Raw genomic sequence first — 12337 nt, 5'->3', positions numbered from 1 at the left:
CCTTCTAGATTATCATTGCAGCCTTACAAATAATTAATATTTATTTTATTAGAGAGAACTATAAAATCATAGAGTTGGAAGAGAACACAAAGACCATTCAGTCCAACTCCCTGCCTTGCAGGAGAAACACAACCAAAGCACCCCCAACAAATGTCCATCCAGCCTGTCCTTGAACATCTCCAGAAAAGGAGATTCTATTTTGCTTCAAGGCTACATATTCCATTGCCAAACTTCTCTTACCATTGTTTAGGTGTAATCTCTTCTCCTGCAAATTGAATCAATTGCTACATGTCCAAACATCGCATTACTTGGACCAGATTGTCTGTTGTACACTGCTTCCCCTCTACTTTCAGCATGAAGTCCATTAGATGACATACAGGCACTTCCAGCTGGGCTCTGGGCTCTGTGCCGAAAGAGGAGAGGAAGTAGGGCACACTTTCACAGTGGCAACATGGGAGGCTTTGGGGGGGGGGGGGGAATAGAGTGATGGCTGATCCATGCCCCCTGCCGGGCGCCCATGAATTCACCACAATTTGAGCAAATTTGTGGGCCTTTATGATGAGGGCCTTAGTCTCTAAAGCTGCAGAAATAAGCTTTCCCCCTCCTCAATTCTTTCAAATATGTAAACATGGTTGGCATGTCCCCTCTTAGCCTTCTTTTCTCCAAGCTAACAGCACCCAGCTACCTAAGCCATTCCCCATAAGGCTTAATTTTCAGATCCTTTATCATTTTGGTTGGCTTTCTCTGGACAAGATCCAGCTTGACAATATTCTTGAATTTTGCCCAGAACTTAAAACAGTATTCCAGATAATTTTGTACTAGCTCTTTATCTATTCTGTGCTGCATTTTCCCTACTGCTTCATTTGCTGCATTATCCCCAAGTTCAGTGAAGTTTGGGAAATAGACTGAGGCAAAGAAAGTGTTGAGTGGTTCAGCCTTTTCTGTTTCTTGTTAAAACAGAGTGAAAGTTAGCTCCTGCTTTTGGATTCCCAATTTCTTGACTTTTGGAAACTCCTTGTTTGGAAATAATGCTGCCTGATAAGACTCACTTTACTTTACAAATTTCCCCAAATTATTGCATAGTTCTAGAGCATAGGACCTGCCTTAACTCATTTTAACCATTGCAAAAAAGTCATTGAGTTTTAAGATAATCAGATAATGAAATAGTCCCATAATGAATTTTTCCAGTATTCTCATCTTCAACTGATTTCTGGTGCAGGCATAAAGTATATTAGGCTTAGATTAATGTTGCCCACTGGCAAAGCAGATCAGCATTCTCATGTTCTCTTTATTCCATCTCACACAGAGACCACTTTTGATGAGAGGAAAGTTAAGGAACTTTTCAGGAAACTCTCACGAGAAAATAGTAGCCATGGAGTCTGCCAGGTTTTGCTTCCCCAGACAAATGTTGAATTTTCTCTCTGAAGTGCTAAAATGCTATATATAAATTCTAAGAGTTGTTGGTGTTCTTTTTGTTCATGTTATCTCTCTAGGGCTCTTACAGAAGAATGTGATGACGGAGACCTGTTAGATGGTGATGGTTGTTCTAAAACTTGTAAAAAAGAAAAAGGATTCCATTGTGTTGGTGAGACCAGAAAAGCTAGCAGGCATTCTCTTTTTGAATGCCTGTTACTTATACTTGTTGTATTTGTGTATATATTTTTGAATGCAACATTTCAAACTTTGTAGAACTTTGCAATGAATATCACATACACACCAAAAAAAAAAAAAACAACAGTAAAAGCAGCGGGGGAAAGTTGGATAATTGAGGGGTAGTACAGTGGAAGTGCTTCATTTGGACTGGAAATTAGTTTTAAGCATTGTTAGTTTCTATGTTTAGATTTCATCTCTGAATCAGTATCGTTATGATGAAGTCAGTAGACGGCAATAGTAGCCAGCTTTTGCCCCCATATTAGTGGGATAATGAAGTTTGGACTAAAACCCAGAATAGATTAATTATTCCACTGATATGAAAATTACTCACTGTCACTCCATGGTAACAAATGAGACAGGACTGTGAACCATAGCACTATAGGAAGGAATATGACTTTCTCATATGACCTTCTCTTAATAAACAGAAAATCAGAAGATTGTATCAGTTTATTTAGTAAGTATTAAGAAATGTGATAGTATGATGTGGTGCAGACTGTACCATGGAAGATCTAATTAGCAGCAGCCCTAATAATAAATTAGTGCCATTCAGGATGCTGGGGAGGAGACTTTGGAGTGATAGATAGAAGGCCACAATCTTTTGACCACAATCTAATGTTATTTGGTCACATGTGTTCCAGTTTTCATCAGTGAACTATATATGATATGTTGATTCCAATTTGGATCCAAATGTTTTGAATAGGTTTGCTGGTACAGGGTTTACATTTTCACGTTTATTTTATTTTGCAGGTGAACCAAGTATGTGCTATGTCCATGAAGGGGATGGCATTTGTGAGCCATTTGAGAAAAACAGCAGTATTGCGGACTGTGGCCTCTATACCCCCCAAGACTACACAGATCAGTGGGCATCAGAGGTCTATGCTTCTCATCAGGATGAAAAAGCATGCCCAGTTTCCTTGGTGATTGGAGAACCTCTTGTGAGGGTGAGGAGAGAGAGCTTGTCTGTGTGTAGGAACCTTCCTGTTCTTTCTACATGAGGAACATGCCCCAGATCTCTGTTATCTTCCCAGGTGTATTCAACATGTCATCTTGCACTAAACAGTGATGAACTGAATTCTGCAGGAAACATTGGTGAGGAAAGTTTACTTCCTCATGCATAACCATTATATCAATTTCATCCATGAAACATCATCTTTTTATTATTACATTTTTTTCTGCTATGCCTTTCTTCCCATAGGGACTCAAGGCAGCTAATATATAACACACCAAATGAAAATTTAAAATAAAACAAATATGATTTTTTTAAAAAAATTAAACATTTATGGGTGGATACACAAGTTAACACACAGTTTAAATACAAGAAATGCCATTAAAATTACATTCAAAGACTACCTCCCCCCACCACCCCATCCTACTCACAACCTCCCCAGCACTACGCCCCTCATCCTCCTCCAAATGCCTGGCAGCAAAGAAATAGATTTACCTGCTTGGAGTAGGCAAGCAGGGATGGAGCCATCCTAGTCTTTCTTGGGAGGAAAAAAAGACCAAAAAGACCCTCTCCCTTGTTCCCATCAAACGCATTCAGGTAGGTGATGATACAGAGAGAAGGCTCTCAAATAATCATAAATTTTAACAAGTTCAGAGAGAGAGAGAGAGTCCTTCAAATAACCTGGACCTGAGCCATATAGGGCTTTATAGGTTACAACCAGCACTTTAAATTGTTTTCGGAAACAGTTTGGCTCTGTACTTCCTGAATATGAATGAATAAAGATTTCATCCCCATGGTATCATATGTGGTAAATTTCCTCAGCTTTTACTGTTACCTTGAAATGGAATGGAGGTGTCTTGAGTGGAGTATTTTTTGTTATTAGTGTTGCTCAGTTACCCTTGTATCTTTGTAATTTTCTTCTCTCCACAATCCTTATATTTTCTCTTTCATGCTCCATTTTCCATCTCACACTGCAAATTCCATTCTTGCAGGTGTGCAGTCCTCACCCACAAGACATTCTGGAAAACCAGCCTCCCATGGCTTGGTTCCCTTGTGTGAACCATGATGTTTTTCAAGACCCAGAGAAAGAAAAAATGCTTTTGGATGACAGAGTTTGGCTCAAAGTAAGTGATTTTGGTTCTTAGCAGGTTGAGAGGAAGGGTAGATAGTATGTGCTGTTGTTGTTGTTGTTGCTGTTGTTGTTGTTGTTGTTGTTGTTGTTTGTCTTCAAGTGACTTATCATGGGATTTTCTTGGCAATATTTGTTAAGAGGGATTTTGCTTTTGCCTTCTCCTGATTCCTAGAGTGTGTAACTTGCACAGTGTCATCCCATGGGTTCTCGTGGTGGAGTGTTTTTTTTCTTTCTTCATGTCAAGAGTGACTTGGGAAACTGCAAAGATTCTGTGATTTGAGCCCTGATATCTAGTTGGAAATCAAAGCTGAAACTATGGCACCACCCTAGTTCTTGAGAGTATGCATATTTCTCAGAAATATAAATAAACACAGTTTGGTTCGAGTGATGTGCAATTTTTTCTTAGTCTTTTAAAAACTGTGTTCAGAATTCCTAGAGAATTTCTGGGCAACAAAAATTCTCAGAAATTGAATTTGGAATTTGGATGTAATAGCTTCAGCTCCACGTTCTTACATGTTTACTGTCTGCCACCATGGGGTTCCAACTAATAAATAGATTATTAAAAATATTGGATTCTCATTAGGCTTTCCCAAAGTGAATTCTGTAATATAAGCATATGTTTTAAATCAGAACACTCAAATATCACCTCTGAATTTGCAGAAAATTCATCAAGAAACTTATGTGTGATACAGAGATAAACAGAAAAAAAAGTTGCATTTATTTGTGACAAATGTTTCAAAAGTGTTATTTCAAAACACAAATTGCCAGGCTCTTTTAATGAGGTACTCCAGTAATATTTATGGTCAAAAAATAAAATATAAAATTGGCATTCCCCCTAAGGAATTTCACATGTGCCAGATAGCTTATGTTTTATGTCAGACTATCCCAAATTTAGTGAAAATCCTTCTAATTGTTTCTGCATAATGCAGGAACAAATGGGTGAATAGACAAAAAACAATATGGAACTATATGGTTAAGTGGGTTTCACATTCCCCATCAGGATATAAATATGCTTAGTGGCAGATCGGACTCAGCTTGAGGAGTTAATTAGTCTTTCTGTCACTATTCTGAGAGGGAAGGCCAAGCAGAACTCTAAGGTGACTGGGCTTCCATGGCCCATACCCACTATAGACATAGAAATTCACATTGGACATTTTCTGCTCATGTAGCTCGTGTGTCTGTGGAATTCCTTGCTGATATCTGGAATATAACAATTAGAGGTGTACAATTCAGCCAAAAGGCATGCCATTTCGAGGTCCATTGTCAGCTGACCCCTCATTCTGTTTCCTGGGAAGTTACTTGAATTAGGAGGGGTGTTGCCATTTTCATTTGGCAAAGATTCGGGCCACTGGCTACAATGGGAAATTTTAAATGCTCAATCCCCAGTCATTTTAAGGCCTATCTGCATGAAACCTTCCTCAGTTTTAGAACCCTTTACAACTGCATACCTGCCAAGTTTCAGAACAATTCACCAATCTATTGATTTTTTAGATTTATTTAAATTTTTAACCATAAGAGGGTTTTTTTTAAAAAAAATAAGACAAACCACAAGAAAGGTTTCTGGGAATTGCAGTTGCTGCTTGTGTCCATTCTCAGCCAATCAGAGCATGGACACAACCAGGCTTTTTACTGGCTGAGAGAGAAAAACTTCAATTCCCATCATGCTCCAAGAGGAACACAGAGACTTTTCAATACCCACCCTATGCAAGTGCTGATGGGAAAGTGAGTTTCCAGCAGGGCAGCAGGGCCGTCTCTGGATGAGGAGCATAGGAAACTTTCCAAAGGAAAAAAAATGGAGGGACACTGTTCTTGCTGAAGAGGGAGAAAAGAAAAGACAAGGCAGATCCTTGCCTCAGGTACGCAGACTTAACTCCTTCCTTTCCAGGAACCAATAAAATTCAGCTCCCTTAATCCCTTTTGCCGGGCTTTGTGGCTTCCTCCTCCCCATACTGTTTTTGGATATTATATAAAACAGACCACCGAATATTACAAATCATTTTCATTAAAACTGATTTGGGCCCAAGTCTAATAGCAATGACTCCAGCAATTAGTACATTCACATCCAGTCAAGCTGGAAGGATGTGAATGTGCACCCCAGGCTTGTTCGCTTTGGCAGGCTCATGAGCTGACAGTATCAAAGTATATAGTGTTTTATTCACATTTTAGTGAAAGTTAGACCTTACATCTTTTTAGGTTTTTATTACTAATTTGCAGAAGTTTTATGTGTTTCAACTTTATGAATTTTAATTGACGTATTATGTAATTGTCTTGCTTGTTTTTAACTGATTTGGATGTTTTGTAAAAAAGAGCCATTGATAAAAGTGTTTATAAACAATCTCAGCCAGAATTCAATGCCTTACATTCCTGCATAATCATCCATAGAATATGCCCATAAACTTGGCATTGCTGATTCTGAGCAGCTTCTCTCTGTAGCACTTAAGCAAATAAGTGAAGAATAGCCTTGACAAGAGAAAAAACTAAGTGGCAAAGAAAGTGTCTCTAGGCACAAACAAGATGTAGGTGGAATTAAAAGTGAGGAATTTAAGGGGTCTGCTTGCTCTCACTTGAAGTGCTTTATTTATTGATGTGTTAGGAGGAGGAATAATTCTGTTATTATGGAAAATCACTGTAGATAGTCCTTATCCGAAGGACATACATACATTGTTAATAAGGATATCAAGTTTCTTCCGATGATAATGACAATTAGGTTAAATCTTCACTTCACTTTGACCAGGACATTTTTTCCTGAACAGATAGCTGTGAGAGTGTCACAGAAGGATCCTGAATATAAATCATAATTGCAAAGTCATATTGAGACCCCTAGTTGTTACATCACTAAAAGGGATTGATTGTTTGCAAGAGAACTTCATATTTATAGTCCCAGAAGGAAATATAAATTGATTTTGTAATTTCATTGAATGGCTTCATTGCAATCACATGTTTGATCTTATACAGCACTTTATTAGAGTTTTAAGATTCTCTGCACATTGTACTTACCCTGAAATCCGACATACCACCTGTCACACCCAGCACTTTTTAATCTGTACCCATTACTTGGCCCGGCCCTAGTTCTATTGTGTTATGGTGTATTGTTTTGTTTTTTTATTGTTTTGCTTAATGTTTTGATTTTGCTTTTGGTTGTATTTGTTATGCTATTGTTTGTTGAGGCCTTGGCCTTTGTAAGCTGCATTGAGTCCTGCGGGAGATGCTAGCGGGGTACAAATAAAGTTTAATAATAATAATAATAATAATAATAATAATAATAATACAACAGAATAAAATTAAGGTGTTTCAAAGGCACCAAACAGGACACCCCCTTTTCTTCCCTACTATAGGCAGTGACTCTAGAACCCCTGACAGAACGTTTCTGCTTTAAAATTAAAATAGCAAAGAAAAAAACAGGCAGGCAGCATCACTTTATCCACTTATTCAGTGACAAGATGACGCTTTTCCTTTCAAAACGGAATGGAGGCTGGGAAAGTGATGAAAGAACTATATGCTTATAAAGTGCTGGCTGAGTTAAAAATAAATTTCCTAAAGTTGGAGATGTTAAGTGTGGAACTTCCTGTTGATGCTAGAAGAAATCTTGCAAATATTGTCCATGACATTCGCTTTACTAAAAACCTGGGCATCTGCCTTCCTAAAAATGTTTGACAGTACCTAACAAGCTTGACTACAATATGGCCCTTTTCCAATTTAAAGATGATTCATGAAGAGAATCCAAGTTGAATCTCTCTTGGCTGGGCAGCTTTGTGTCAATTGAAATTTCAACTATACCCATATTTTTTTCTATGTTTAAAACTTTGCTACTCCAATGGCTCATTAAATTAAATGGCAAAAATATTTTACAGTTTTGTGGACAAACATAAAATATCCCAGATTGCCAAAGGATTTCATATAAAAGGGCATTCTATAGCTGTAGATAAACTACAATGATATCCATATTTGACAGCTGTTAGCTTTCATTGGGAAGGAAGATATGAAGCCATAGGTCACAGTAGAACTACAAGGAGAATCTTTCACAAGAATTTTGTTTCAGTCACCAATGCTTAAAGAGTGTCAAAAATATGAAATCCACTCATTAGGCTTTCCCTACATGAAAAGAGTAGCTCTGTTGATCTTTCCTCTGAATTCACACCCATCCTGATAGAATTGATCAGATTTTAAAATGAGGCATTTGTGGGGCTTTACTATTTATCATTTTTTTTCACCAAAAGTAAAACAGTTTTAAGGGATCAGATTGAGCATTTCCAGTCTATTAGCGATAATTTTGTTTTCCATATATGTTGGTAGATTTTGCCTTTTCTCTAAGTGGATTCTGCCTCTGCAATTTGAAACAGCTCTCTTGGTATGCCACCTGTTCTTCGTGATTTATTTCTTCTTAGTGCTCTGAGTGCAGCTCCCACTTCACTTTCTAAAATTATGAGTTCATCTTCAATTGATTCTTCCTTGAATAAATCTTCCTCTCATTTTATATACTTTTTTTAGTATCTTGTTTCTAGTGCCTTATTAAAAAAAACACATATCACATATATAGACAGTTGCAATTATGCCTAGACATATTTTAAGTAATCCAGACACATAGTGAAAACTCAGCCAGACTGCTTACATTATTTGATAATTTTATGATGAAATGTGTAAGTAAAACAAAGAATCTAGTCATTGCCTTTTATAGTTTTTACATGGCCCCTAACTACATCGTCATTGAAGAGAATGTATTGTGAGAAAATGACCCAGGATTATATGCTGTCTCAGATAAGGACTGGTTAGATGTAAACAGCTGAGGAAGTTTGTATCTGCTGTTAAAGGAAGCACTATTAAATTAATTTGGGAGTTGATGGTAGGCTTTATATTGGGATCCCTACAGTTGATGGTTGGAGAAACACAAAGGCACCAGGGATCATACTATTTTGAGTGATGGATGTGCCCGGTGGCAAGCAAGATTTCGAAGCTAGGACTGTAAATAAGATATGTCACTGGGGAGACTGACATGTTTACTCCTGAGCTAGCCCTGCTGAACTCAGATACTAATACATAATTAGTGTGGCAATTCAATTTGCCACTTTTTATGATGCTTGGCACACATTTATTGTAGAAAAATTAATTTAGATGACTCTTTGCCATACTGCTAGATTTTGAGTTGTCAAAATGAGGTGTTGCCCTGTTGACTACTATAATTGAGAATGTAACAGTACACCTCCTGGAGATAGCACTCAGAAAGTATTTGGAACCATGATAGCTATGAGTCTGACAGTGCATCAGGGTTTACAAGTGCCATGAGACAAAAATAACCAACATACAATTATGGACCTTCTATACTGTTATTGAATTTGAGTGGCTGTGCCACCAACCCCGATCTATGTCACTCATTCTGACAGTCAACTAGAAGATTCCTTCAGAGAGGCAATGATCTTTTCCTGACTTCTGTTGTTGAGAATATCTTTTGAGCATAGCATGTAGTTCGAAGGACTATGTTTATAATCTTTTTCAAATTAAAGTGCAAGAAAGTTTTGTTTTTGGCAAATAGCAGGTTGACACTGAATGACCGTGTTTAGGTGACACTTCAAGCATACAATGGAGAATTTCAAAATATTTTCTCAAAACTACTGAATGGACAGCCAAATGTCAACTGAAATTTCATGCATATGTTGATGAAGTCTGAATTGGCAGAGATGAACTCTCACAAAAAAGACATTTTCGGTAGCAGACCTATATGGCAAGCTGGCTCTATGCAAATGCAAATGCAAATGCAAAAAAATGTATTGTGTCTCTCCTTCACTCATCCCCCTTGGCCTGAATTTCCTCCTTTTGGATATTCCTGATGCTACCTGCCACTAGCCTGTTGGATAGTCACATTTAGGACACACCCATCCAATCAACTATTGAAACAAAATATAGGTAAATCCAGTTGATCCATTGGGCCTACTTCAGTCAAAACTATCAAGATAAGTTAGGTAACAGGACATCAAGCTTTTTGTTGTTTCCATCCCTGGAAGCCTGCACCAGAAGAATGTACACTTCTGGTTTCACGTAACTAGCTTTCAGCCTTCATAAAGCTAAAGAATTATTAAACATTAAAAAAACATTATCATCAAGGGAGATACATATTTATGAAGGGTTGTTTCTATAAGGACTTCATTAGACACAAGTCCTCCTTCCATCTTTATACACTTCTAAAATACATTTCAGGAATGAAGTGCCATGGATTACTTCACATGATATAAAAATACTTCCGGTTGTCATCCTTTGCACCTGTCCCTGAAATGCAGTAGAACTGTAGAAAAGGTGTGGGAGGTGGACAGAAGTTGTGGAGAAACTGTCTTTTGAGTTCCCAAATGTGCCTGGACATGAGAGAAAGTGATTAAAACATATGGGATGAGATGTGTCGGATTTGCCCGTGTTGAATCATTTCAGTGATGTGGAGTAGTTTTACTTTGTTTCTCCCACTCCCAGTCTTAATACTTTTGGGCTGTTCTGCTGTTAATGTTAGGGCAGCTAGCTACTTAACTGCAGTAACAAAGAAGAGTAGCCCTTTCTACACCGCTTGAGTGAAGTTCACTTCCCACTCTTCAGCAGAGATCAAAAGTGCATTCCAATTTTATTGCATTTTGTGGTCAATTCCCTTCCTTCGTAGATGTTTTTATTAAAAGCTCCCATTTCTGGCACTACTTGCATACTTTATTATTTTCCACCCATAAAATTATTTATGGCCAAGTAATAAAGATGTCAGTTTCTCCTCTCTCTGTCCCTTTCAATTTATTTATTTTAAATATTTTACACTATCCGTCATCCTATCAAGATTCAGGGGCAATATAGTATAACCCAAACATACAAAAAATATGAAAATTGTAAAGAAGACATTTAATCAGTTTTTTTTAACAGCACAGTCTTATGAAATTTTTGTTGGATACAAATCATAATCACAGGCAATCACTCGTGGCCAGGTATAATTGTTGTCCAAGGGTAGAGTCTTCACAGTGGGTTAGCAAGTGACTGTGGAGACCTATTATGGATCTACATGGTCCTTTGCACTGAGGACATAGATTTCCATATTGAAGGTGGTCCCGACAAGGGTTTGCTTGATGCACCTTCCTTTTGGCACATTTCTCCCTTTCTCTATTTGTGCCTCTTCAAAATCCATATCAGTGTTTCTAATATCTGACCTCCAGTTAGATGTTCAAGAGTGAGGACTTCCCAGTTCTGGGTGTTTATACCCAGAACTGAGTATACATTTTATACATTTTAAAAGTTAGCTTTGAGCCCATCTTTAAATCTCTTTGGCTGTCCACCAACATCCTGTTTTCCATTCTTGAGCTGAGAGTAAAGCAATTGCTTTGGAAGATGGTGATCCTTTGGACAAGGTAGCCAGTCCAGCAAAGTTGATAGCAGAGAATTATTGCTTCCATGCTGGTGGTCTTTGCTTCTTTTAGGATGTTGACATTTGTCTGCTTGTATCTCCATGAGATTTGCAGTATTTTTTGAAGGCAACACTGATAGAATCATCCCAGAAGTCAAGAGTGATGTTTGTAGATGGTCCATAGTTCACATGTGGTTGAGAAGACAATAGCTTTATAAACAAGCATCTTGGTATCCCTACGAATGTCCCAATCCTCAAATACTCTCTGCTGGTAGATGCATGTACAATTGAGCTCATTGGGTCTTACTCTCTGGTAAATTTCATCTAATCCTGGAAGCCAAGCAGGGCCATCCTAATGAATACCAAAATGCTGTAGGCTATATTTCAGAGGCTAGCAAAGAAGTTGTTACCTTTGAGTATTCCTTGTCTGAGAAAATCCCAGTAAATTCACGAGGTTAACCAGTAATTAAGGGCGCAGTCATACAAAAACACACATATGATGTTGTTAAAACCATAAGGGGAAAAACATGCAGGGAATTCTTAGTGCCCTGAAGATCGTAGGCGCATATCAAGTAGTTAGTGATACTGCTGACCGAATGCAGCTTCTCAGTGCTTCAATAGGCCATCTTTACCCTGCCAATAAAGCATGAGCCATACTTTCCCCCTCCACTTGTTCTAACATTTTATTCCACAAATACTTAATTCCTAAACTCTTAGTAAGCACAGTATAGCAGTTTATTAAACTGGCTCCTTCCCTCTTTATCAGAAGTTTTTAAAACATGCATTCCTTTTTGCTGTAGTGGGGGGAGGATTTAAAAGTATAAATGAGAACTTGTGCCACTCATATGAATTTCTGGAAATGGCCAAGAGATGGCACTCTAGAACACAGGTGCTAAGACACATGTATGAGATAGCCATTATATGTAGCTGAATCAGCACATTTCACTTCTTTAGGCATGTCCCCAAATAACAGGGTTTATTTTGGCACTGGTGGCACTACGACATTGCTTAAAATGCATGTGAGATTTGTATGGCCCCCCAGAAGTTGTAGAACTGCAATTCTGGCATCCATCATCTTTGGTTATACTGAATACGCTTTGGGATCTGCCATTCAGCAGTATCTAGAGGACCAACCTCTGCTTTATGATTTGATTTGCTAAGTTGTACTATGTTGTATGTATCCTGTATAGGTTGGAATTTTTTGAGGACAAAAATTAGAAAACTTGGCTGCTAGGCACAGCAGTAATAG

The 12337-nt window shown here is 38.0% G+C and overlaps 1 protein-coding gene across 1 annotated transcript in view; it reads left to right on the top strand.

The window, feature by feature from the left end:
- Positions 1-12337, top strand: part of PAPPA2 (pappalysin 2) — a 162054-nt gene that overhangs the window by 67791 nt on the left and 81926 nt on the right. The window contains exons 9-11 of the mRNA XM_060774411.2: positions 1494-1585; positions 2401-2594; positions 3592-3723. Coding sequence (XP_060630394.2) covers positions 1494-1585; positions 2401-2594; positions 3592-3723 — 418 coding nt within the window. The remainder of the gene's footprint in view (positions 1-1493; positions 1586-2400; positions 2595-3591; positions 3724-12337) is intronic.

The sequence above is a fragment of the Anolis sagrei genome, chromosome 4 (genome assembly GCF_037176765.1).
Source record: "Anolis sagrei isolate rAnoSag1 chromosome 4, rAnoSag1.mat, whole genome shotgun sequence".
NCBI classification, from domain to species: domain Eukaryota; kingdom Metazoa; phylum Chordata; class Lepidosauria; order Squamata; family Dactyloidae; genus Anolis; species Anolis sagrei.
This window is presented reverse-complemented; position numbering and strand designations above follow the sequence as displayed.